Genomic DNA, 26694 nt, shown 5'->3' with positions numbered 1-26694 from the left:
GCTCCCCGGTGTGTGTTTTACCCGTAGGTGCCACAATCCTTTGACTGTGTGTTTGAAAGCCTTGAGTCTATACATTTAAGAATCAGCAAATTAGAAAAATTGTCCTGAAATGTTGGAGGGAGGAAAAAGGCAGGAAGGCAGAAAGGAATGAGGAGGGACTAAGAGGAAAGGGTTGGTAAAAGAGAGTTCATCCAGGGGCACTGCCCTGGCTTTGTGCCCATCACCTGCGGGCTGGCAAGGAGGGAGGGAGGCGAGGACGAAAAGGGAGGACTGATTTCACACATTCAGTGCATATCATACAACCAGGGCAAGGCTTTCTTCCTGCAGCTCCTACCCAGGATGGCATCGCTGCCACAGCCAGTCTAGAGCCCTGCCCAGCTGCCCGAACCATACTCACAGCAGGGTTACATTTCACTGCTTGATTGCTCGGGGGAAAGATACCTTCTCCTTTCTTTATCTTTTTTTTTTTTTTTTTTAATTATATATATATATTTTTAAGTACTTTTTCTCCCTTTTTTGTTTCTTTTTTTTTTTTTTTAATATATAGTCTCACAATTTTCTGTAACAGCAGCTTCTTTCTGTATTGGTGTGGAAGTTATATAGAGAGAGATATCTATAAATATATATAAGCCAAACTGCCTTACAGGTTGTTGTTCTGTGGGATTTTTGTTGGTTTGCTTTTTGTTTTGCTTTTTTTTGTTTTCAGTGTTGTATGTGTAGCAGGCACTTGAGTTTATATGAAGATGTTTGCTTGGGAGCTGAGGGGAAAAGGGTTTGGGAGGGGGAGAGGGAAGGAAGGACGGGAGGAAGGAGCAGGGACTTCCAACAAGTGGCCACTGCTAGCCAAGGATGTCCAGGTAGATTGGTGTGGCCTTGCCCAGAGCATGGAGGATCTTGTAGATCTCCTTGATGTTGAGCCGTTGCTGAGGTTCCCTCTGCCAGCAGCCCAACATGATGTCGTAAACCTCCTTGGGGCAGACTCGGGGCCTCTCCAAAACTCGGCCTTGGGTAATGCACTCAATGACCTGAAAGAAAGAAAGAGAGAAAAGAAACACTGAACACCAGCTGGGCAGCTTATGGAGGGTGTCCTGTCCTTGAGACTGCTTGGCTGATGTGGCACCATTTAGTGAACGGGAGCACTGAGAAGCCAAATATCAGATCTGCACATCCTCAGTGATCACCAGTTTGTTGCTAATGATGATTTTACCATGAAATGTTTGTCTTCACCTGCAGTTTTTCAGGTCCCAAAAACCTTCCCCGTTTGACACCTACCTACCTCAATGCACTCTCCAAAGAGGAGGTCACAAGCAAATGAAATAGGTTTTAATTTATCATGTCAGTTTTTCCTGCTAAATGAAGAAGGAAAAAAAGTCTTAAAACCCCCAAAGTACAGAAATATTTTGCACAGCTGAAATTATATTTTTCTTGTCTGAAAACCAAGAGTCCTTTCTATTGCAAAGCCCAGGAGAGGGTTATAAGGAAGAGTTCAGAGCATCTCTTCCTACATACTTCTCCTCTCTCTGACATAGAAAAGCAACTAAAATAATGAAATTTCATGTCAAATCACATCTGTGAAGGAGAAAAAAAAAAATTTACAATGCTATCACTCTGTTTTGGGTCAGATCCGTGCTACTAATGAGAAAAATGTGAGGTCGTGGATAACAGTTAAATCTCTTCGGAGGGATGCCATTGGAAAGGACTCCCTATGGGTCTCTTTGTGTACTGTTTACTGGAGGAATGAATGAAAAGGAAAGGGAAATATGAGTTTCCAGAGAGCTGCTATTACTGCCTGGCCTCCTTGGTTGGGGTTGATGAGTCCCAGCATTGCAGCGTGCGAGCGGCCTGCCACGCTCTGCAGATAAACACCAGTCCCAGGCAGCATGTGGAGGGAAGCCACCCAGCAAGAGGTGTTTGAATTTTATCATTTATGAATAGAAATGGTCCCACCATGCAGCTCAAGGGACACTTATCACTGTGCTGTTTGCATATAAATACAGAGGGGAGAGATTAGGACCTGCTGAAAGCAAGGAGAGCAAGAGACAGCATGAAGAGAAGCCTGCATTGCCACAGAGCTGCTGGATGCTCACTGTGGGGAGGAGGTGAGTTATGGTTCCTGTCAAGATATCCTGGACATGCACAGGAGCCCTGTGCTGGGCTCTTGCTCTCCAGGGCAAAGGAAAAGCATAAAGAGAAGTTAAAGGACTGGCTGAGTGGTGCCCTGCCTCATTCCTCTGCTCAGAGAGGGTTTCTCCCATCCTTGGAAAATGCTGTGGGGTATGAGGCCATGCAGGTGGCACAGGAGGGAGTGGGCATCCCAGCCTTGCCAACACCAACACCCAGCAGGGGCGATGCTCAGCCAGCCTGGTGCTGCTCCTGGTCCAATCCTGGCAGCCAGGAGCTTGGCACAGGCTCATTGCCCTGTCCCTCCATGGGCTCTGCCTCTCCATGGGGCTCTGGCACTTCACCTGGACTGCCACAGCGACTTGCTCTGATGCCACAGCATCCAGGAGCTGGTGGAGGTGTCAGTCCTCTGCAGCCACATAGGTTCTGCCCATCCCTCCACAAGCTGTGAAAAATGAGACTGATGAGAGCTAATGTGGCTCCCTCCCTCAGGAGTATTCCACCAGGATACTGTGGTCAGCAGGCAGAAAGAAGTGGACACACCAATAGGTAAGGGAAGGATCATATTTTATCCCAGGGATGGTAGCAAACAAATACACCCTCAAGATTAAGGGTGGCTGTTTTCAGCCCTATTGCCCTGCAAAGGAAACTGAGGCAGGATGCATGGGCAAAGCCAAGCTGTCACGCTCCAGCGTGCCTATTGCCCATGTTCAAGCTCTGTGTGCTCATTTGTGTGTGTTTGTATTTGCCCTCACAGGGAAATGCAAGAGCAGCTCATTAAATAGTGTGACAAATAACTTCTGTCGCTGTCGATTCCATTGTTTGTGCCTCTAAAATGTTTGCGTGTGCTACTTTGGGATGTACAGTCAGGCCCCATTGAGCACACGGATGGGCAAGTATTAGAGCTGTAAAGCAACACCTTGGATTTGCCATCTCTGCAACTCACTTAATTAAGGGATCTGTATCCAGAAAGCAGAAAATGCACATTTTTCATTACAAAAGGTGAAATTTCTGAAATCCATTAGATACACAGTAGGATAAAAATGTTCAAGGTTCCCACACACCGCTACGTCAAAGCATCTTTTTCCTCTTCTATAATACCTCCTGCTATTCCAAGCAAAAATCTTCCAATGCATTTCTGCTGATGTGCCTCAAACCTCAGCAGTGACACCCTGCTAATCCCAGCCAGCCTTCCCTCAACATTTTTACAGTGCAGCCCTGTCCTGGTGGGCTGCAACTTTTGCTAGTCAAAGAAATAACAAGGGCAAACAAGCTCCATGGGTTCCACCCTCAGTGAACTGGGGCAAACCATATTATAGATAACCCAATGGCAAAAACCCCAAGGAAATGTGCCACATGAGATATATCAGGCTTAAAACAATGTCTCACAAACTGCAGCCTGCAGTGAGCTTTAGCTGCAAAAGGAGAAACCAGGAAAATTCAAGGCATGACTTAGATCTCAGCAGTAATTTGGGTATCCCCAGTTCTGGCAGCACCCCAAGAGTTTGTAAGATATGAAAGATACGTCAGGAACTTAGCAGCGAGGGGCTGAGGATTAGCCAGTACGTGGCTTTGGCAGAGCTCTTTGATTCCTGCAGGCCCCAGTTTTCCCAGCTCTTGAACTGAGATAATGACACTTATCCTACAGCTTCAGCATGGGAGTGCCAAGGAGGGGACCATCCATGTACAAATTTCATTGCAAACAACCTGGAAAGGAGAGACAGCAAAAAATACAGTTTTCAGCTGAGGTGTCTCAGCACTGTTGTACCTCTGTGTTTGAGAGCTGGAACCAGGGCTGCTTCCCATATGTGAAAATCTCCCAGAGGATGACCCCGAAGCTCCAGACATCACTCTCTGTGGTGAATTTCCTGTACATAATGCTCTCCGGAGGCATCCAGCGGATAGGCAGCATGGTGTGTCCTCCAACCTGGGTGAGGACAAAGGCACAGGGACATCTCAGTGGTGACAGTCCTGAGGAAGGGCTCATAGAATTAGGCCATTGAGTGAAGCTCCTGGCCCTATGCAGGACACCCCAACAATCACACAAATGTGCCTGAGAGCATTTTCCAAATGCTCCTTGAGCTCTGCCAGGCTTGGAGCTGTGAGCACTTCCCTGTGGAGCCTGTTCTGGTGCCAGAGCACCCCATGTCATGTCAGCTGTGACATCATGTGCACAAAATCAGGGCCTCCCTGTGAACTATAGCAACAAGGAGTTGTTCCAAAAAGCTGGGCTGGCTCCTGTCCGCCCTACCACTCGTGGGTTTACCCAGCAATCCCACCTGGTTAACACCACGCATAGGGAGTGAAATGTATCAAGATGAATTACATCCCCTCCACCCAAAATGGGCTGGTAAGGCAATCAAAGGCAAAATGCCAAGAACACACTCCAGCCCCACAGTCTGGTGAACCTGGACACAGAGCAAGAGTGGTCAGCAAAGCATTTCAGAGCCTCAGTACTCTGAGACACCCACCAGATAGAGCATGAGGGCTGTCCCTCTTCAGAAAGGTTCTCTAAAAGCCATGCACAGGCATCTGTGCATCACCTAATTGCATGAAAGCGTTTGCACTCACAAAACCGTGCAACAGGCCTTTTCAGAGACTGCTTTCCATATGTAAATGACTGCAGGACCACCCTGCAAAATGTGGTCTGCAGGTAAAGAACAGGCTCTTACAGGCAGGGATATGGCCATCAATTAATGGAGGAGGGAAAACCAAATTCTTTGGAGAGTTTGGAGCTGGATGTATAAAACTGGGGTATGCCAAGCCAGGGAAAGGCAATTCCCGAGGTAAAAGTCAACCCTTCTGTAAGGCACATGAATCCAGCAGGCACACAGGAGGCTTGCAGGATACATGCAAACAGTTCCAGAATAGATGGATTTACCTTCAGCTTCACTAGAGATTCCTAAACAAGTTTCTCTGAGCGGGACAAGTTTTTCTCTGTGCTGTCTTTCTGCACAAGAAGCTCCATCTGTGGGGAAACAGCTAATTGCTATGGCCAAGCAGTGCTGGAAGCAGCAGGGCTGCAAATCTCCACACTTTTTTCCGCTGAGGGCAAAGTGTCCGAGGCTTTAGCAGTGATGAGAAAAGTGCTTTTGTGGAGCTGCTTGGATGATGCTTGTCTCATTAGGGACACCAAAAAAGCAATGCTAATAACTTTGTAGCACTGCAGCTGAATCAAACAGGCAGAAATCTTTCTGGTCCTACGAAGGATGAGGGGAGGCAGTGTCTGCTGTCTAGGATTCCAGCATATGTGTGCCTATTCCAAGTAATGAGATTGCTGTGCTCGCTCAGATGAAAACATTTCTTTTACAAACAAAAGCTCTCCTTTGAGCTGCCAGTTTTTCCACAGGTTTGTGTGGCTGATTAAAGCAGGACTGGTGTGGGAAAGGGTCAGTACAGGGACATTGCAGCACTTGGAAGAAAGAGGGAGGTGTGTTGGAATAAGAGTGTGAAAGGGGTAGGATGCTCAGCTGGCTTTCTGCATGGGGGGGCTCAGATTTCTGTGGGGTTTGGCAAAATTTACACTCAGGCTTGCAGAGTTGTACTCAGAGGGCTGCAGACCAGCCCTTTCCCTTACTCTGAAACTGACCCTCCCTCAAAAAAGAGGATTTTTAAAAGTCTCAGGGAGATCTTTCTTTCCTAAGTGCAGATACTTGAGGATAAAAAGCTCACTGCAGCTCCACACCTCCTGTTTTGAGGTGGCTTGCCTGGCGTGTTCTCATCTTGCTGCTCTGAACTCCCAAGAATGTTCTGCTGTAATGGAAATGGAAATACGCTTTTCTTTGTTTGTTCCTTCAAAACCCTGGCTGCAAATTTAGCTCTTCCCTACATTCCCAGCTTTTACAAGGTTGCTTCCCCTTCTTGCAAAGGGCTCTGAGGAAATATTATAAGCAGAACAGGACATACATCAAACTTGATTGCTGCAAAAACTGTTTTGTGCTAATGCTTATTTTATTCTCCTTTAAGTAGCACTAACTCTTCAGTTTTCCAGCAATCTCAAAATGATTACTTGCTGAAAAGCTCTCTACGTTTGCAATATCCTGAATCTTGCAGGATCATTTGTGATTATAGGTAGCACAACGTCCTGAGCACAGTTAACTCCTTTTTGAAGAGGTCTTGGAGCAGTTGAGGATGTGTGAACCAGGCCCTCAGCTTACACAGACAGTACCACAGCAGCACTGCCCAAAATTGAGGGTCCTGATTTACACAACTCAAGGATGTGGCCCTGGAAACAGAGCAGAGAAGCCAGCAGTGCCATCTCAGTTCTAATAAGCTAAAATAAAGTCAAGGTCTTTGATCTCCTCTAGACACACTCTGGTGAAGGCCTGCCAGCAAAATGACACACACAGTCAAGATCTGTCCCAAGGATGTGACAACACAACCTTGGCTTAGCTCATAGGTTGGAGTTCAGGAACAGCCAAAGCATTCCTCCCAGCCACGTGAGACACAGCTTTTACTACAAATTAACCTGGTAATAATTAATAATCAAATTAATTTGGGGAAGATAATTCAAACAAGCAATGCCCAGAAATTTGTGGATACCAAAAACATCTCTCAGCTATGCTCAGAGATGAGGTGCTCCTTGCAGAGGCATCCTTTGCATCTCAAACAGGGTGCCACATTTTTGAGAGCAAAGATTAAGCCTTGCACTTACCAGCCATAAGCAAAGCAGGCATCAATTAAACTCTACCATGAAACCACTCCAATGTCTAACGCAGCACATAAGGCTGACTATTACACTTTAAAGGATTGCCTTTGACTATCCCTTACTGCTTCCCTTGCAAACTGATTAGGATTAAAGTTCCCATTTCACAGATGAGAAAACAGATGCAGGAAGGCAGGGAAGGCCCTGCTCTGAAGCTGTGCAGTAAGTGAGCACCAAGTCCTCCTGGCCTGCAGTCAGCCATACCCTGTTATTTGATGATGTAGCAAAATGATTTAGAGCTGAGCACAGAGGGACTGTGCTAGTGATGCCACAGGAAGCAGAGTGTGTCCAGGGTGACAGAAATCCTTTGCATAACATGTAGTGATTGTGAACTGTGTTCTGCCACTGTAGATTGGCACGTGATTCCCACAGCTACACACTTGTTTTACAGGACCAGCCATTGCCAGAAGCATAAAAGCAAAATGATGCTATTAAATCAGGCTGAAAAAATGGGTGCTGTTTTCTTCTTTTGCAAAGCCAGCTTACAAGGCATATCTTTGGCTTTGGAAAGAATCATTACCATGCCTTTAGGGAGAAGGTGAAAGTTTATTTCAGCCTCTGCTTGCTCAGAGCTGAGTCTAGCAGGCTTCAAGCAGGCTTCAGAAATAAGTGACCATGCAGGACTGGTGTTTGTTAAGAGCATGCTACTTCTAGAACTTCTCTAAAGCAGCCATGTCATCTTCCCACACCACCATCTTCTCCATTTGGGAGCTAGGGCTGGGAGAGCCCTGCTAAGGGGCAGACTCACCTTCCCCAAGGGTAAAATGTCCTGAAACAGTGGCATTACAACATCCCCCCTGGAGACACTCCACAGCTTAGAAGAGGGCTCTACTTGCAAGCAAATAAGACAAGTAAATCCTCTTCTGCTCCTCTCTTTAAATCTTATGATGCTGCCAAGCTTGCCCTTTTGCCTTGTTATTTTAATGCTTCACAGGTCTGCAGACTGGCCTCCTTATCCTATTGCCATGGCTGTCTAGCTTTGTTTGACATTTTTAGCTAACTTTGTCTCCCTGGATCAACTCCCCATGCCCACACTGACACGTTATTCCCACTGCTCTGCTCTTTCTGTTCATGATGCTATCCTGGCAATAAATAGAGCAATCAGTGCACATCCTCTGAGCAGCCCAAGTTTTCTTCGTCTCCATTTCAAGATCGCAGTATCACCTACTCGATTCTATCCCTCTCTAGTGGATGCTCCCAAGGGCATGACCTGGTCCACAGCCCCATGTTTCTGATACTCCAGGGCACCTGGCCCCTGCTCCGAAGGCTCATTACACATCCAAGCCCATGGACTTGCAAGATAGCCAGCCCCTCCCTCTGAGCAGCTTATTGCTGGATTAGATATGAACCTCGGGGAGCTGGGGGAGGTTCATGAAAGGCCAGCATTAATGGCCATTAGGGAGAGAGATAATTACTTAATGCTAGTACAGCACTTTGAGGATGTAAAGCTATATAAGTGTTATGTACAAGTAGTATTATAAGGCTTGAGGTTTATCTGCTACCAAGGAACGCTGGTGTCTAGGGGAAAAGTTCTCCTTGTCCCAGCTTTCTGAATGACATTCAGCTGATTAGGAAAGGAAAGATGACATGTTATCCCCTGGTGAGTCTGACAGTACAGCAACAGGTAGTGGAGCAGCAGTGTTCAGCAAAGACTGTGCAATAAATCCACAGTTTGGGCCACCTGGAAATCAAAACCAGAGTAGGGCTGGAAAACCTTCATGCAAATTTAGGACTGGTGGGAATACAGATACAAGCACGTTAAAGGCAGCTTTTGGTGGGAAGCAACATCTTCCCCATTCCTAGCTCACATAGCAGCAGCAGGGCTGTAGCCCAAAGCAGCATTCAAAAGGGAATTTCTGAGCCATCTTTTCTACACCCACAGCTGGAAGGCACCTCTTTGGAGCTCAGCTCAGAATGGGATTTGTCCTCAGCATACTCTTAGCCTGTGTCTTATTTTTCATTTTGTGCAGTTTCCTTTGCAATGTTGAAATAAAAACCAAACAAACAAACCCAAAAAAACCAAAGAAACAAACAAACAAACAAAAAACCCCAGTGCTTTTGTTTTCATTGATGATTTGACATTTGCTTTCCAAGGTCATTTGACACCTTTCCTCCTGCTTCTGGCACACTTGATGGTGGCTCTGCTCCTGCCTTGGGAAGATCACAAGAACCACTGTCTTTGTATCATGCAGCATGATTTGAAATTCCCACTTTTGTGTGGGAAGTGGAGACATTTGGGTTTGTACAGAATCACAGAGCAGTAGTGCAGACCTGGGCACCATTCCTCTCCAGGAAATTCCACTCAGCCTAGTGATAAGACACACATTCTCTGATTGCCACCTCTGTTCCTGCTGCTGTAGGTAGGGGTGACCTGGGATCTTCTTTCCTTGCAGGCCTGGATGCCATCCCAGCCAGGACCACACCAAATCATATATCCTTTAGAGCTCAGCTCTAGGAGCTGGGTGATCCAGCTCTGAGCCTTCCCCAGCAGCCAGCTGTAAGCCCCCATCAGGACATGCTGATTCCTGCTGCAGGCAGGATGTGCTGTTAATTCAGCAGCTCTGGACAGCCTTGTATGAATAAGAGCCACAGGTGGTTCTCAGGGTCATCTGAGAGGATGTAAAAAAAAAAAAAAAAAGCAATGAAAGCAAGAAGGAGGAAAAGCTGCTCTGTTTGGCTAAGTTGAGCTCTTGGAGAACAACAAACAAAACTGCTGTAGATTGTGCCTTCGTGAGTCAATGTTTGTCAGTTCGGGTTGGGGTACAAGGAGATGACTTCTCAGGGTGATGCAAAGAGCAGCACATGCTGCTGGCTGGGGATCCAGGAGGAGAAACTCCTTCCTTGCCTTCAGCCTGGATCCAGCTGCACTGAGAAATTTTTCAGATGTGCCAGTATTCTGCTTCTGTGAGTCCTGACAGATTCCTGGGCACCTTTTACAAAGCAGAGGGATTAACTCTGACATGCCAGACAGAGCTGAGCTTTGCTGAACCTGAGCTGTCCCCACTTCATGGTTTCAACTGTCACCTTAGTAGGCTCTTAAGTACCCAAGTTTAGATCAGAGGTTGCTGAATTTAACTACAAATTATGACTGGATGTGATTCCCAAGTGCTTTATCTGTAATTTCCTTTCAGCTTATCCAGGAAGAAAGGTCCTAGCTGTATCTGAGACTTCACCATTGCCAGAATTACCCCGGCCTCTAAAAATCCCCAAGGTGTTCTCCTGATGGAAAGGCATCATGTGTTGTGGATGCACCAGCCACAGGCTGAGCCTCCTGTAAATGCCTCAAAAGCCATCATAGCCCTATCCTTGCTTTCACCTCTAGTGCTTTGCAGTCACTGCTGTCACAGCCAGTGCTGAACAGGAGATTAAACAGCCAGCAAACAACAAAAAGCTCCCATCAAACTTTTCAACTTACTTGGCTGTGTCCTCACCACACTCCACTCTCCGGGAACAGCAGATGCGATCCTCTCACAGTTCTCACTGGCTACACCAACCATCTCCTGCATTGCAGGCTCTGGCAGTGCCACAGCAAAAGGCTGGCTGCCTGCCTCCCTGCATGCCAGCAACCAAAGACATCTCACAGTAGTTTTCTAGGGATTTCTGACATGTACAGAACGCACAAAGCAACCTGGAGCTGTTTCTCCTCCTTGCGTGGAGCTGTGCTGGGTGTCCCAGTTGTGCCCAAGGAAAGGGACTTGCTGGTTGCCTGCTGCTAGAGGCAAGATTGGATTTACCCAGAGAGAACATGGGAAAAGGAACCAAGTGTCCCTGCCATGAGGTGATGCAAGGAGACAGATGGACTTGTTCAGGAGCAGGAAACACTGACCAGGCAGGGTTAATGTGAAACTGAGAAAGGGGTGAGAGCTTCCTGCTGTCAGTAGGACTGTTTGGCAAGGGACAGTTTGTTCCCCCTAGATGCACATACTGTGTGTAAACATGAGTCTAAAAATAAAACCTGCCATTGACATTGTTTTTCCTTACTTCATTTAACAATCTAGTTGCTTTATGACCTGTAATTCTGGATCACGTTGAATCAAGCAGTATAATTTGCAAGCAGGGACAGCAACTTTCCCCTTCTACCCCTCATCTCTGCTCCACTGAGTGTGTTTTAATCCCACGGTTTTCAGCATTCCTAATGAGCCATTAACAAGCTGCCAATTACTTATGCAAATAAGGGAGGGCAGACATGGAGGGGTGGCTGTAGCTAGAGGTAAATTCTGCCACCTCCAAAAGGTCTGAGATAAATCACTGCTGCTCTAAGAGCTGCCTGTGCCCAAGAGTCCTCTCAGCCGTATTATCTACTGTCTAAAAATGCCAGAGGTAATGCAGAAGATGGTTAAGACAAGGGAAACGGAAGCGAAAATGCACATATATTTTTAATTATGTTTGCCAATAATCTGCTTGGTGTGCACCTTACTACAACTCACTCTTCACCTTTTCTTCCCAAAACTCAAAGCATCTGCACTCACTGCTTGCAAGCAGTTGCACAATCAGCCTGTAGAGGAAAGGCCAGTTCCATGTTCTTCTGGGTAAAAGCTCCACAAGCCATGATCTCCAGCACCAGGGTAAGAACTGTGAAAAGTCCCACCCATGCCTTATTCAGCCGGGGGGTTGTGGGAGCAGAGGAGCTGTAGTTTGTAAAACCTGTGGTAAAGAGCCCAGCAAGGGCACCACCAACTCCTAGCAGGCTCTAAACCCTTGTCCTGAAGGTTGCTGCCAGAGCCTTCCCAGGGCAGGAGAGATAACCAAACTGATCCCTGGGCCACCTACTGAGAGCTTCTGGTGGCCCAGAATGGCACAGCCCCACACTGGGACCTCAGAGAACAAAGTGGTAGTGCTGGGGAGGATTCTCTGGTCAGCTTCCCAGGAGACCCTGGAGTTCCCTGCTCAGCTGTGGGTGGGCATGGGGCAGCTGTGGATCTGTGTGTGCCAGTGGTGGACTCTGAAGTCCTCTGCATCACAGACACAACGTGATGGGCACACATCACAGCCGGTCAAAAGCTGCCTTTCTCATGGTCACTGCCCAGATAACAGCAGAGGCTGGGAATGCCACTAAATCTATGCAAACTGCAGCCTTCAGATAGTTTGTCAGGCACATTACAGATCTACCAGTTGTCTCCACAAGGCTGGAGACTCTCCCATCAGAACACACTTTCTTAGGACAGGCCTGCTGAGAGACATGTAATACCCATGAGACAATGCAGCTCTCTGCTGGTTCCAGCTTTAAAGGGGATCTGGAATCTGCAAAGACTGCTTGTGCCAACAGAAACTGTCCGTGAATGATCTGCATTATCATTTCCCTGGTAATGCTACAAAAGGTGTTTAATAGCTCGAAAGCTAATCGGATAGAAGTCAAGTTAAACCATCATGATGCAAGAAACACATCCATCAGGATTCTGTTCTTTTGGCCATGCACAGAATGAAAATCAACCCAGTTTCTGGCTTTGGGAAGGAGGAAAAATATTTGCCCAATAAATCTGAACCTGGTGGTATAAAAGCCAAGTCTGAAAATGGCCTGAGAAATGTAGCTTAGGAAATAGCAGCAATAAAGAACCTGCATGTGTGATCACTCCATGCTGAAATGCTTTCAGATGGGTATCTCATCATCTCCCTTCCATCCTGTCCTGCCAATGCCTCCCTCTGGGTAACCAACAACACTCATCTTAGTCTGCAGCCAAAGCCATTCCTGACTGAGGACTACACAAGATGTAGATAAGGTTCCATTACTTCTGGATACTGGATAATCAGTTCAACTGCCTTAGCATTAATCATGATAATATTCAAAATTCATTAGGCGAGATTGTTTGGAAATCTATTTCTTGTTAATGTCAGATTCGCTGAGCATCAGCCTGGCAGCATGCAGACAGAAAACTGATACAAGCCAGGGCATGCCACCTCTCTATGGAAGCATCCTCTTTTTCTGTGTGTAGCTAGACCGTGATGTGGCAGCTCCTGCCTGGTTTGTGTTTTGTGAATCTTGTCAAGATCAGTAGAACACCATGAGCACACCATGAGCACACCATGAGCACACCATGCTGCCTCTTTGTTGATCAATGGACAGCTACAAAAACATATAGCTGCATATATTGTGTACAGTTAATAATATATACAAGGTATACCGTGGAGTTTTTAGGGGGAAGGCTAGACACTCAGATCTGCACTCACAAATCTTAATGATTTTGTATCTAAAACCTGGACAAGCAACTCAAAATCTTCTATGTACAAGCACGGTATAGAGGTACAAAAATAAAAAGTATTTTAAAAATTAAAAACTGTTCCTTGCCTTCCTGAAAACTTACAGCACTTTAGATAAAACATGGGGGCTTACTGCTTTACCAAGATGAAAATCTCTCAGGAATAAAATAGCTGGATCATTTCCTGTAGCCATTTTTTTTGTACCAGTTGAGGGTTCCTCCAAACAGTGCACTTCCTAATGGTCTATTTGGCCCGTTTAGGCATTTTGGGTATTGTTACTTTGCTTCAGGTGTGGGTTCTCACCCTCTAGTTGAACGGTGGTTTCTCAGCAGGGAAACATCACAGAAATACAGACCAACGTCAGAAGATACATAGGCTTTCTCTCCTAATGAAGGCAGTGCAGGCACAGATGGCATCCCAGATAAACACGCTGAAAGCTGCGTTAGAATAAAGAGCTCATCATCGGAGGCTGCGGTGTCACACCTACTAATGATGTGATTAAACCCATCAGTGCCGGTGGGAAAGCGGTGCCAGCTCTGGCACTGCTGAATGAAACACTGCATTTCACAGCAGGGCAAACCCCGACCTGCTACCCCCACCCTCCATCAGTCACAGCACTGCAGAGACACACTGGGGATAGTGATGCTCTTGGCTCAGCTTCCTGAGACCTAAACTAGGGGAAGTCGCCATGGACATCTCCTTTCTGCGCCTGCCTCAAGCATCCCTGCCCAAAGCTGCTGTGGCAAGCAGGGGAGAGGCTGCAGATGGTGACAACAGCCCAAAAGGGACAGGCACAGGAGAGGATGGTGACAGCACCTGTCTGAGGAACGCTCTCCTGGGGGAGCAGCAGTGGCACCAGGAAGGGGAAGAAATAAAACCAGCAAAAGCCAAAATGGTGATGTGCAGATGGTGAGGCTGGGGTCGGGCTGTAGGATTCTGGTGGAAAAACAAGATAATTTTAAAAATTTGAAGGAATCAAGCTTTGTATTCTCTTCTCTATTTTTCCAGCTGAGACTTTCTGTGCATTGAAGTTCCCTCCATTCTCAGTCAAGTTGTCTGGATGCCCTTGAGTAGGACAGAGCTGCTGCAGTCCCATGCATTTCAACCACTGTGTTAAAATTCTTCCTCCCTACTTTATTTAGCCAGGAGCATAAATAAATAAGCAAACCCACAAACACAGGAACCTGGTTCCCAGATGCCATTAGAGCCCTTGAGCACTAAGTGGACATCACAAATATTACCAGCTGCCTTCTGCTCCCCTTCCTGCAGCCAGCCAGACCCTCTGCCCCAACCAGCCCCACTGGGGCCATTGCATAAACCCAGCACCCAGTAGCACACATCTGACTGGTTTTGCCCTAATATAGGACTAATCCAAGGCAGTGAGCTCTCCAAACAGGCCAGTTTTCCTAGAAGAGTTTCTAGCCACCAGCTCTCCATTAGGGTTAGCCACAAGCGGAAGGACGGAAGGAAAAAGTGAGTCTAAAAAACCGCTAATGTTCTGCAGTGTCAGAAAGGATGGATGACCCCTGCAGACATATGCTGAGCAGACAGGACAGTCCTCAATTATGTCACTGCTGGAGCACTTTCTTCAAGGATAAACGTGACTACAGATGCTGGGCTTAAAGCCGTGGCTGCTTTTGCTCCTCTGGATAATCCCCTCTAGTCCAGGAGCATGAGGGGTGTGTGTGCACCATGCCCCCACAACGACACGCATCTGCCTAGGAAAATGCTTTACAGGGGGAGACTGGAGCTGAAAAAAAACCCATTAAATTTCATTCTTCTCCCTTCGCTTTGTGAGAGAAGGCCCTAAAGGATTTGCTGAGGTATTGATGGGTGCCAATCCATATAACCCAGTGAACAACCCACAGCCTCCCTCAGGAGATCAGGAACAAATCTTGCCTACATGATGGAAATTTCCTGCTTGCCACACCGATTTTCCCCTCTCATCCTCACTGCATTATCCCTGTACTAATTTCTACATACTCACAACTTCGTAAATATTTGCAATCAGGTAGCACATCTCCCTGCTCTGGTCATCGTTTAGACAAATTATTTACATACAGCCCTTTCTATCCTCAGTAATCAATGGCTTCACACTGTCTTTGTTTCTGCCTCACCTCTTCAGAAGCTGTTGACTGTATGGATGCTCTTTGTGGGGCTGAACTGGGGACATGTGACTATGTAATAAAAGAGTATTTAAACTAATGATTGCTGCAGAGACACACACTTTGCTCTTTAACGTGGGTTCTTTACATGGAGGACTTCAGAACAGCATTTGTTTCACTGGCTCACTGAAAGCCAGAAATTCTAGGGAGCTGCCACTGTAAAGAGACTGTGTTTGGCTTGAAGAGGACATGGTTTAAAAAGACAAAATGCAACGTGGCCTGGGGCAGGCACAATCTCACTTTACAGCACTACTTGCTGTACATTGATCAGAACGGGCTTGGTGCTTTATTAGCCAGTCAAGAGATGCAATGAGCTGCCACTGGAATTTGTGCTTGATAATCAAAGGCATTTGTTATTCTTCCAAACGCTCTGTGAATAGGTGTTTGATTTGGGTGCAGGTGAGAAATGGAGGAGAGCAATCTGGAGCAAGAGGTATTGTCCTGACCCACTGCAGCATCTTCCATGGCTCCATGGACACCATCCCACGGCATTCTCAGGGACACGGACAGGGTCTCTGGCTCAGTAGAGTCCTTCACTGCTGGCAGAGCTGTCCCTGCTGACACATGAAGAGCAAAAGCCTTTTGCCTTTCAGCTGCCTGGCACACGCATCTCTCTCATAGCCCTCCTTTCTGTTTTGGCTTTCCTGCATTTCCTAGACAAACTGCTCTGGGGTTTTTTTGCTCCCTTTCTCTGACAGGTACAAGTGGCCTTGCTACCCTCTCATTGCACCTCCCCCAGCTTTTGAATTTTAATTTTGCTTTTGAATTCTGAATTTCAAACTATTTAACAGCTTTAAATGCACCTAATGAGGCTTCAGCCTGCACTTTGCTGCCATCCCTCTGCTTCTCTGGCACCGGGAAGGAGAGTGGTGTGGAAGCCTATCACAGACTTCCCTGCGTTGGAGGGCTAATTACACAGTAACTGATGACCTCGTAAGTACAGGGTAATCTGCTGTGTAACACCAGGGTAAATTATCCCAGTACTCCTGCCTTTTCCACTGCAGCCTTCCACAGAGATGGAAATACAGCCAGTTAAGTGGTAATTACTCTTTGAACCATCTGACACACCCAAGGCGGTGAGGAACAACCAGCAGAAGCCCACTGGCTCTGTGCAGGACTCAGGAGCCACTGCTCTGGGAGTGTCCAGTGTCACCTGGCCAAAGCAGGACTGCCTTGTCACCTGCCTTGTCACCTGGCCTCTCCGGGAGCCAGCTGCCAGAGGCAGTGAGCGTGGGCTGGTTTCTTAGAGCTGGAGGCAGCTGCTGCTGTCTCTCTTATTTGGAGAGACACATCCAGAACCATCTGCAGAAGGAAGGGGGCACCAGGAGCATGTGGATGCCCGAGGGGAACAGGCACCTGTGCTGTCAGTGGAAGCGGAATGGAGCCAGAGGTCCTGAGCAGCTCAGCCACGCTGGGATGAGCTCTTTGGAGTGCTTCCTTACCCTCACTGCAAGGGACCTGGGTGGGAACAGCACCAATGCTTTCCTCTGGAACCATCCCAATCAGTCAGGCCCACACCCAGGCATTCACCCTGCAAAACTCCAGGAAAATAAGCCAAGAGATCCATTTTCTCTCTCCCCACTGTGAGATGCATTTCATTCCCTCCCATGCTAACAGCTTGCTGCCCTGGGGCTGGGGGCCGTCTGTCTGACCCCTGCTACCTGCATGGCAACAAAATATATTTGCATTCATTTCAGACCCACTGACATCATTCCCTCTGAAGACCTGCAGTTTTTTATGGTAAGCACAGTAATGATTTTCAGATTATAGTCTAATAAAATATTTTAATTTCTTCAGCACATTAAGGTGGGCACTACATGATTATTATGACATTTAAGTACTGTTTTAAAAAAAAGAAAAAGGAGGGTGAGAGGGTCTGCTTGCATTTTTTTTCCAAGCATGAGCACCGAAATAGAAACTTAAAATCCCACACGTGGGTACCGTTGGCTCTGATACCTCCCCTGTGTGCCTGTCTCACTTGAATACCTGCCAAGTTAAATAAGCAAACATGGGATTGCAGTGTCCTAGTTCCAAACCTGGTTTTGGCAAAGGAGCCTTCCTCCTTAGTCACTCTGGCCATTCCCTGCAGCAGTGGCCTGAGCTAAGCACCACTCCCTGTGCCATCAGGTCACAGCTGGGCTGGGCCACCACAACTGATGGGTTACACTGAGTTTTTACACTTGAGCCTGTACTCACCAATTTCTTCCCTCTGTCCATTCACTGTGTATTAAGATGAACTATCTGGACAAATCATGGTTTAGAGCATCCCATCATTTTCATGGCATGCAATGTACACCACAGGCTGCTGCACCAGGCACCTTCCTCTGCCTGGGCAGCACTTGCATGCTTTGGAGTCAATCAGACTGCACTGGACAAAGCAGGGGTATTTTGGAGGGGGGAAGTTGCCCTTGAAGCACCATGGGTTGGTATGGCTGATAACTCTGGAATTACTTTCCTAATCTGCAAAGCAGGATGATGAAACTCCACCCTTGAAAGTGTTCAAGACCAAGCTGGATGAGGCTTTGAACAACCTGGTCCAGTGGAAAATGTCCCTGCCCATGGCAGGGGAGGGGGACTAGATGTCTTTAATGTCCCTTTCAATCCAAACAATCCCACTATTCTGTGAACTCACTGACTTCTCAAAGATGCTGCACAGGTAATGGCTTGTACAGTGAAGCTATAAATGGCAGGGAAAAGCCTGTCAGCAAAAGGAAAAAAATAGCCAAATGTTTAGCTCAGCATTAGTTATACCTGGCAAGAGAGACAGAGGGTTACACAATGAATATGATGGCGAAGAATAGCAAAAAGGTTCCTTTGTGCTGTGAGTACTTTTGCCTTGTTCCTCACTCAGGTGTGAAGTCTGTTCTACAAGGCAGAGGCAGGAGTGAGCTCAGGCCTCCCCATTATCATTACCTGACCTTGCACGTTCTCTTCTGCAACCACAGCAGTTTTCTGTGGTGAGGATTTCTGGGTGGTTATTTTAATAAAACTGTGTTAAATTTCTTGCTTCTACGCCAGGTACCTGCTGTTTAACAAATGGGCCATGACTAAGCATAGACTGGAAATCAGGGGCAGCTACGATTTAAAGCAACGGGATTCTGGGACTGTCTTCTTCCCTTTAGGAGCACATTTAATAGTGGGGCTTGATTATGAAAAAGATAAATCTGATGTGATTGATGCAACAGGGGATTTGGTTTGATGATCCAGGGAATCCTTTCCAGATCTCTTTCCTCCTAATGAAGTAATTTTTCAAAGGAGTTTTGAGGGTGTGGTGGGGATGCAGTGCTGTGCTGATGGCAAACAGTGGTGATGTGGGCAGGTACCTGATGATGGTTAGTGGGTCCCCATCCCCAGATTTAACCAATTCTCATCAACAACAGGGTGGAGCAGTTATCTTTCCTGGTTCTACTGATCTAGAACAAACCAAGCAGAGGTGGGTGCAAGGATCCTTCCTGCTTCCTTCTCTGCATTTTCCAGCCACTGAGGACTCCCAAAATTCACTCTCTGTGAACCAATAGCTCAAATGTCTCAGCTCACAGACTCCCTACATATTCCTGAGGTACTTACCTGTTTCCCAATGCTGTAATTACTGTGTCCCTTGCAATCTTATTTTCATGTGAATCTCCCTTGTGAGCACAAACAGGGATCACTCTTTAACAATGGCAAACTGAGGCACAAGGGAACTAATGGAATTTCCTATGGTGGCAGAGGACATCAGTAGCAGGGAAGGGACCTGCAGCACAGTCCAGGCCTGGGATCTCACTGCAGGACTTTCCTCCCTGCACCTGGCTCTGCCCTCCCTTTCAAAACAGGCATAGCAGAGCACAAAGCAGTTCTCAGCCCAAGCATTCCCTGATCTGGGATTCCCATCCTTTGTCAAGCCCTGGGGGCTGAGCCTCGGTACAGGGTGAGGTTTTTTTCAGAAGTGATGCCCAGGGAAAGTGATAATGTTCATTTTTCCCCCTAGTAGTTTTAATTCTTTGATTCCTACTTGCTAATAAGATAAAATGCTGTGATTTCTGCAGGATCAAATGGTGCAGGATAAGCTAAAGGAGTTAATTAATTAACAGGCTTTTAAAGCTGGGAAAAATAATTTAAAAAACCAAGAGAGTGGTAGATAATAGCTATGAATACTGCCCCAGCATCACCTGCCATGACACTGTAGCCAAGGGGAGGCTGTCATGGTAATGCTGGGCACAGCATTCTGATTGTGAATAAAAATGATAAATGAGATGGTAAGGCTTTCTTTCTCCAAAATGTGGTTATTCACAGATGTGCTACATTTCTCCAGGGCCTGATCCTGCAAGTAATACCAGGTGTAGCACTTTCTGTGCTCCTCTGGCTTCCCCAGGGATTGCTTGGAGCAGTGAGTGCTAGGCCCAGTGGCAAGTGGTTGCAAGATCAGATTCATAGTGTGCCAAGCATTTTGAATGAAAAGAGCTATAAAGAAGTCACATATTATTATGTCACACTGCAAAGGTCAGCCCCAGTATCTGTTCTGTCATAAGGACATGATTCAAAGGCAACAAAATAGTGTCAGGGCACAGGGGAAAATAATTTTTTTAAAAACTGCCTTCAGGGCCAAGGATACAAAATTACATCAGTGCTTAGAATTAAATTCCCATCCACACCCCACAATTCAATTTTGGCTCAGAAAGGCATAAGTGTAACAAAATCACCTTTCAGTGGCAAATCTTCTTATCTGCTGACATATCCTCTGCAAAATCAGCAATATCTAAACTCACACTCCCATTTGGTTCTGGCAATGGTCAGGAAGTGCCTGAGCCTTGCTCTGTCACATATCCCAGGATTTGCAAGATCCACTCAGCTGCTGTAGGCATTCTCTGGAGCAGGAGGAGAGGTCCTGACACTCATCCTGCATTGCCTGGCCAGGAGCAAACGCTCCCATCACAGAGCCACAGAGGGTTGGGGCAACTGGACTCAGGTGATTTATCCCAGACATGACTACTTATCAAATATTTATGCCCATCTCTGGGACTGCTGGTACAGGGAAGTTATTGGGAAATAATGTGTGGAAGCCATCACTTTCCTGCCTTAAACTATGAAGGTTCATAACTGCTCTGTTCAGTGTCTTAGGGTGGATTAGCTCCATCCACTTCCAAAACAGGCTCAAGCAAAGACTCCCTAACTTTCTGGATCAACAGAGCATTTCTTTGTGTGCCAGCAGAAAAATCCCACAGGACAACCAAGTTGGATGTTTGCTTCTCTCTCAGGCTCCTGCAGCTCAGCCTCAGCAGCCCTGCAGTTTCCTGGAGGGGACTCTGAGCTGAGGATCCTGCAGTGAGCACCACGGGATGCTGGCTTTGCTCTGTGGGAGGTGGGCAGGGTGACCAGAGGTGTCACCAACCCTCAGTGGGTTCACACAGCTCATGTGGCTCCCATCAGCCACACCCTTGGCAGAACCAAACTCCTGTGCTCTGTCAGAGCTCCAAACTCACAGCAAGCCCCCACTGCCTCTCCTCTGGCCAAGGGATGGGAGCAGCAGTGGGAAGTGTTGGGTGCATCCCCTCAATCACAGCTGCAGACACCCAGTCAGACAGCAGAGCGTGTCCAGACCAGCACACAAAAGCTGTCAGGGCTGGCATGGGACAATCCAACCACCCAAATGGTCTGGCCACGCCAGTTTAACTGTCCAAGCAGCTCTTGAGAGGACAACACAGGTCAGGGACAGCCCCAGTGCAAATGCCACCCTGCTTGGATGCATGGGGGAGTTTAGCTGCATAGAGACAAACCAAACAGGCCAAGGACAGCCCACACTGTCCCCTAGTGCAGACACAGCCTGGACACCCAGAGAGGAAGGTGGCACTGAGGACTTCTGCATTCATCCCATATCCTCTCACCATCCAGAGAAGCCCCAGAGAGTGGCTGCAGTAGACACGTGTGCAGTTCCCATCACAGACAAGAGCCCCTTCACTGCCACACGCACTATTCCCAAAGCCACTCAGCCCCAGGTGTCATTTCATGCCCAAGCAGCACCAGTCCCCCACTTCCAGCTGCCCCAGGGTTGGGATGCACTCACTGTTGCAGCTGCCGACGGTGCCAGTCTCTGTCGCTGCCACGCTGCGCTGAGCTGGCCCTTCAGACGCGGCCCTTCCTGACAGTGAATGGGTGAGAACAAGGGAAGGAGACAAACAAAAGAGAAGGGAAGGGTGAGAGAGGGAGGGAGGGATGGGGGGGATGAAGCAAGGGGACAAGAAGGGAAAGGGTGCGTCTTTAACTGAACCAAAAGTCTTTGACTAGCTGCAACATCCCAGCACTGCTCAACCTTTGCTGTGAGGGCCTGGCACAGGTGAGACCCTCTGGCCCCTGTGGCCACCACCTCGCACCCCACACGGTCACCTGCACCAGTGCACAGAGAGGGTGAGCTGGGCAAGGGGCACTCAGCCCCCTGAAACTTCTCCTGGGACTGTGAGGCCACTCAGAATGGTCACACAGAATGCCATCCGTTGAGGGACCCAGAATTCTTCTCCAGACAAGAGAAATTTTAGGATGCTTGAGCATTTCCTCTGTATCTGGTACTTCAGCATCCTGCTTCTCGCCCACTGTCAGCCCTCCTGAGCACGGTGCAGGGACTCATCTGCCTCTGCCAGCAGAATAAGGCCCAGGCTGGTATCTTCACTGAACAAGCTCAGGGCAGCCAGAGTTAAGGGTACTGTTGGACAAATGTCCCAGCGAAGGACCTCGCACATCACCCTACACTGGCCCAAAAGTCTTTGTCCCATCTGTACTGTCACAGGTTGGGGAAGAAAATAGCTGATCCCACAGCTCCAAATCACCCACAAATCTGCCAGCAATCAGAAAACTGTAGTTTAGAAAGGGACAGGGGAAGCAAAATTCTGGGGCAGGAAATACAGCGCTACATTTTTCCCTGCATCAAAGTAGGAAAGATTTGGAGAATAGGAGAGGGGAAAAGGGGTAGGGATCTCAGTGAGCACACTGAGAGTGAATGAGAGGCATAAAGCCTGCTGACTTTCCAGTGAGATGTTTGTGTTCCCACTAGGACAAAATCCCAAGATGGAAAGGCAGTTGGTGAACACAGTGACTTGGGGGTACACTTCTGGCTGTGCTGCTGAGGAACTCAGGCTGAGAACTGCCTGGGGAATACCAGCTGGCCACTGCCCTCCCCTGCCCACCCTGCAGTGGAAACTGAGCTGCTGAATGTAGCTGACAGCTCATTCTGCTTGGGGGATTGTCCATTGGATGACTGACTCACCTCCCTTCCCAAAAAGTTGAGGTAGGGTTTGGTGGGGGGAAAGGCTTAGAAAATTGTTTCATGCTGGTTGTTTAAATTGCCTCTGCGCTACAGTTGGGGGAAAACAAAAGAGAAGTCTATGCATAAAACTGCATCTTAAAGCCAGCTGTGGTAGAGGCACGGATGTTGGAAAGAAGTAGAGCAAATGAAGTCATCCAGCAGTGGGGGAAAAACATCAATATAATATAGTGCAGAACAAAGCAAATTCTACCTCAAACACAGAGCTGAAAAGGAAACATCTCCCTCTGTCAGATCTATTACCATGCATTTATTCCAATAACAAATAACTAACCCAGAGAGTAACCCAAACCTGATTTATTTCTCCATCTAAGTAAATATGTAGAGGCAGCCGAATTTGAGAGTTAAAACGACTGATCTCATATGTTTTTTTTTTTTATGTATGTTGGAAAAAATAGGAATGAAGTTTCTGCCTTGCTGCCAGGGGATGCTGGCAAAGCATTTGAGCTATAGATATTGTATCTTGTCACTAATGACTGCAGGGAACTAAAAGGGATTTGGATTTTTTAATGCTTCACATTAATTGATAATTTGGTCTCAGAATCCACAGTGGAACAGAGGATTTGCTATATTGGATCTGTCTAGTGGCCCATAAAATCTGGCATCTTGCCTCAGTGATGCTCAGAAAAATTATCATCCAGCCAGCGTCTTTGCTTATAAGGTTTTTGGCCATTCATGTAAGGACCATACAGCAGAAAGGGGCAGAAGGTCCCTCTGGCCTACACAGCAAACATTTCCAAAAACCCTGACATGTGAGCTTGGCAGGGTTCTCTCTTTATATTTGTTTGGTTTTTTGTTTTGGTTTAGTTTCTTTATTTCTTTAAAGCAAGAAAGAAACTCTTTAACTAAAACCATTCTCAACAGATACACTGCTGCTTTAACTCTTGGTCTCCACAGCCCAAATCGAGAGGAGGTGAACTCCAGGTGTTTTCAGAAGGCAAACAGGAGCAAGGCTGAGGCCAGAGTGGGGAGATGCCTTCTGCTGAGCAGAACACTATTGATTAGGCTGTATAAAGATTTCCCTCACTAATGCCTTTAGCAATCTTATCATGTGTCGCCCACATAATTGGATGGGGAAGAGAGAGGTGGAATCACTTAAGCGTTCAAAGCTCAACACGCACTGAGAGAAGATTCCCATTTTGTGTGTGTGTGCAATTTTGTGCATCGTTGCCCCTTGATTGTACATTGAACACGCTCTCTTTGACAGCCCAGCCCAAAAAACAGCCTGGGTATTAAAGCTGCTTGCAAATAGGGGCTTTGTCCATCCAGCTGGGAGGGAGAAGGAGCTTGCTGGGGCTGAGAGAGGCAGGACTATGAAAATGGGGGGAACAGGAGAGGAAAGCCTGGAGAAACTCTGAGTATGCAGAAATCAGCAGGAAAAAAGAAAAGCAGTGGTTTCCTTCCATACAAGCATCTTAATTAGGGATGTTGATGAAGATATTTGCATTTAATTTTTTCAGGGAGGCCTTTCAGTTTGTCATGAAGCAAAGCATAATTTATCCACGATCTCACTAAACTGGCTGATAACTTCTCTGCCTCCAGTTTATTTGCTGATCACACCAAGGTTTGGGGTTGCTCCCCACCTTTCTTGATCAGTGTGTCACCACAAAAAAGATCTCTTGGCTGCACCCATGGTAAAAGAGAGCTGAGATCATGGTCCTGCAGGTGGGAAGGCAGGAGGAGGCCAGTGGCCAGCTGGGCTGCAGCGAGGTTTAACAACCTAGACAAGATGAGGGGAGGGTTTTACATTTGCTAGTTCCAGTCTTGCTGGACTGTAAGTAGCAGTGCTCTTCCCAAAGCAAGAACAGCTCACCACCCACACTCTTCCTGGTCCACCTGTGCTGGAATCATGAAGCTGGAATAAAATGCTGACATAAGGTTCTCTACCTTCTTCTGCTCTACCTGCAGTTTCAATCAGTTTAAATACAGTTTAAATTTGTATCCACTCTGATAAACCCAGAACCATCAGTGTCTCTGACCTACTGTGTACAAAATCCTTCTTTGTTTCTGGTGACACCACAGTGAAACACGTTTTGGATGGATCTACACCAAAGGAGAGTCTATCTTGCTTAAAATAAGGCACTGAGCTCTTTTCCCTGTCTGTCACAGCTTTCAGGCTAATGGGATGTTCCAAGTGGGGACAGGAGGAAGAAGCGGGCACACTTCATGCAGGCAGCCTCTAGCAGGTGTTGGGAACCACACTTGGACAAAACAAATTAAAACAGGGGAAAGAAAAACAGTTCACAGTCAGGAGGAGGGGAAAAACTACTCAAGGATGGATGGGGATCACAAGTAGCTTCTTTTGCCTCTCTAGATCTGTTGGCTGCAGCCAGGGAACACTGAAAATAGAATATAGAGTCCTGCCCTCCATAGTAAAGTTTTATGCAAAGGGAATCGTTTGAAGGAAAGGGTTCTGGAACTTCCCTGCAGGAAGTTCCAGTTTTTATTTCAAGTTTTTACAGCAGAGGTGACAGACTTGGGTAGTTTGGCTTCACTGAGAAACAGCCCCAGCTTTCTGAACTGACTCTAACTTCTGGGGATGGTATCACTACCCCAGTGATGGATCCAGCGTTTGACTGGTTACTCCCAGAACTCTCCTCAGATCCCAGGAAAGCAGAGATCAGCCTGGACAGCTTTTAAGAGCAGCCAAAGTCCTGTCAGCATGGACATGGACTGGAAGAACCGTCTCTGTTGAATCCAAATTTGCCATATATACATCCTCAGGTGTTTTAGATCAGGAAATACTGAACAAACAATTCCTCCCTGTTTGGCTACATCTTTGACCTCTGCAAATGGAAGGTTAAAAACCATCAGGAAGCTAAAATGAAAGGCTTTGAACTCCCAGCCCTCTGGATCTCAGCCTGATGTTTGGGAGAAATCAAAAGCCTCAATTCAAATGCCTGGGAAATGGGGCTGAGCTTTGATTGAAAGATCCTATGTTTGATAAGCTCTCAGTAGGTATGTGAGGGTTTGGGGGAAACGCAGGGATTTAGCTGGAGGTCAGTGTTTAGGTGAATATTGAGACTGTATTAAACAAAAATTCTGAGCCAAATGACTTGCAGTGACAGCAGCAACATACCCCGAGCAGGAGAAGAGGTGAGCGTGGAGGTCAAGTACCAGAGCAGGGAGTTTTTATCTCCCAAAAACAAACCGCTCTTTTGTGCCTGTGCTTCAAAGAAGATATCACCAGATTGTGAGAGCTCTTCACCTGCCACATCCATCTCATTACTGGAATGAAATAAATGGCAACAGCATGAAAACAGCAACTCAAGCAGGAGAACAACAGGTAGACATCGAGAAAAAGGGGAGGGAGAAAACAGGGTGCAGATGCAGGTCTTGACAGGGTGGAGAATTAGGGCAATTACCGTTTCTGAGGAAATGCCAGGAATACAGCACAACCTAATTTCCCCAATTAATTCTTCTGCACTTGAGCTGCTTTGTGTGAAGGGCTCTTAAGGTTTCAAACAGGAGAAAAAAAAAAAAAGACTCAACATTTGTTTTTCCCTCAGTGTAGAAATGGGGAAGTGTTAAGGGAAAATGTCTGGCTAAAACACAAGATGATGCTGTTACATCTTCCTTTCAGGAGATAAGGAGCTGTGCCACAAATTCAATTTGCAGAGGTTTTTATAGGAGCCACAGAGATATCAAAGACCAGCACGTTCATTATCACACTGACTTTTCCTGCATGCAGAGCACACCAGGACAGGCACAGAGACACTTCAGCCACACACCCACATGGAGCCATTCCCTCACCTCCCCTTTCCAACCCTACTGCAGCTCAGGAGGAATCTGGTTACTCTGCCCCCAAACCCCCATCCAGGGCAGCTGTGAGGCACCATGGCATGAGCCATCCACACCTAAAGAGGCACACAGATGTCATCTAGGGGGAGTGATGGCAATAAGAACAAGGGAAGAAATAACAAATCAGGGGTTGGAGTGATGGGATCCATTGGATAAAGATTGAGAAGGACATAATGCTTTCAAACACAGGCTCTTGCACATAGGAAGACTGTAGCTCTGCTTGGCTGGCACATCTGTATCAGTCACATCTCCAGGTCACTGTGAGACTTTTTTTGCCCCTACTCTTGTAGGTCTGACAAAGCAAGATATATTTCCATAATCCCAGCTAAGAAGGAGAAAATTAAAACACTTTTCACTTCTAAGTCCTCTTCCTAATAGAACATACATTTATAGATGTGAAACCTACCCAAAACCTG

General features: G+C 47.0%; 1 protein-coding gene across 2 annotated transcripts in view; it reads right to left on the bottom strand.

Annotated features, from left to right (window-relative positions):
• Window positions 1-678: 678 nt before the first annotated feature.
• The window catches only part of NTRK3 (neurotrophic receptor tyrosine kinase 3), a 201069-nt gene continuing 175053 nt past the window's right edge, over window positions 679-26694 (bottom strand). Inside the window, exons 16-18 of one of the 2 annotated variants that reach the window (XM_030281417.4) lie at window positions 21227-21301; window positions 3890-4048; window positions 679-1025 (exon numbers count right to left, since the gene is read on the bottom strand). In XM_030281417.4, coding sequence (XP_030137277.1) covers window positions 840-1025; window positions 3890-4048; window positions 21227-21301 — 420 coding nt within the window. In that variant the 3' untranslated portion in view covers window positions 679-839. The remainder of the gene's footprint in view (window positions 1026-3889; window positions 4049-21226; window positions 21302-26694) is intronic. The other variant, XM_030281418.4, reaches the window with a different exon arrangement.

This window comes from Taeniopygia guttata, chromosome 10, assembly GCF_048771995.1.
Source record: "Taeniopygia guttata chromosome 10, bTaeGut7.mat, whole genome shotgun sequence".
Taxonomy (NCBI): domain Eukaryota; kingdom Metazoa; phylum Chordata; class Aves; order Passeriformes; family Estrildidae; genus Taeniopygia; species Taeniopygia guttata.
The sequence above is the reverse complement of the archived record's forward strand: the minus strand, read 5'-3'. Positions and strand labels throughout refer to the sequence as shown.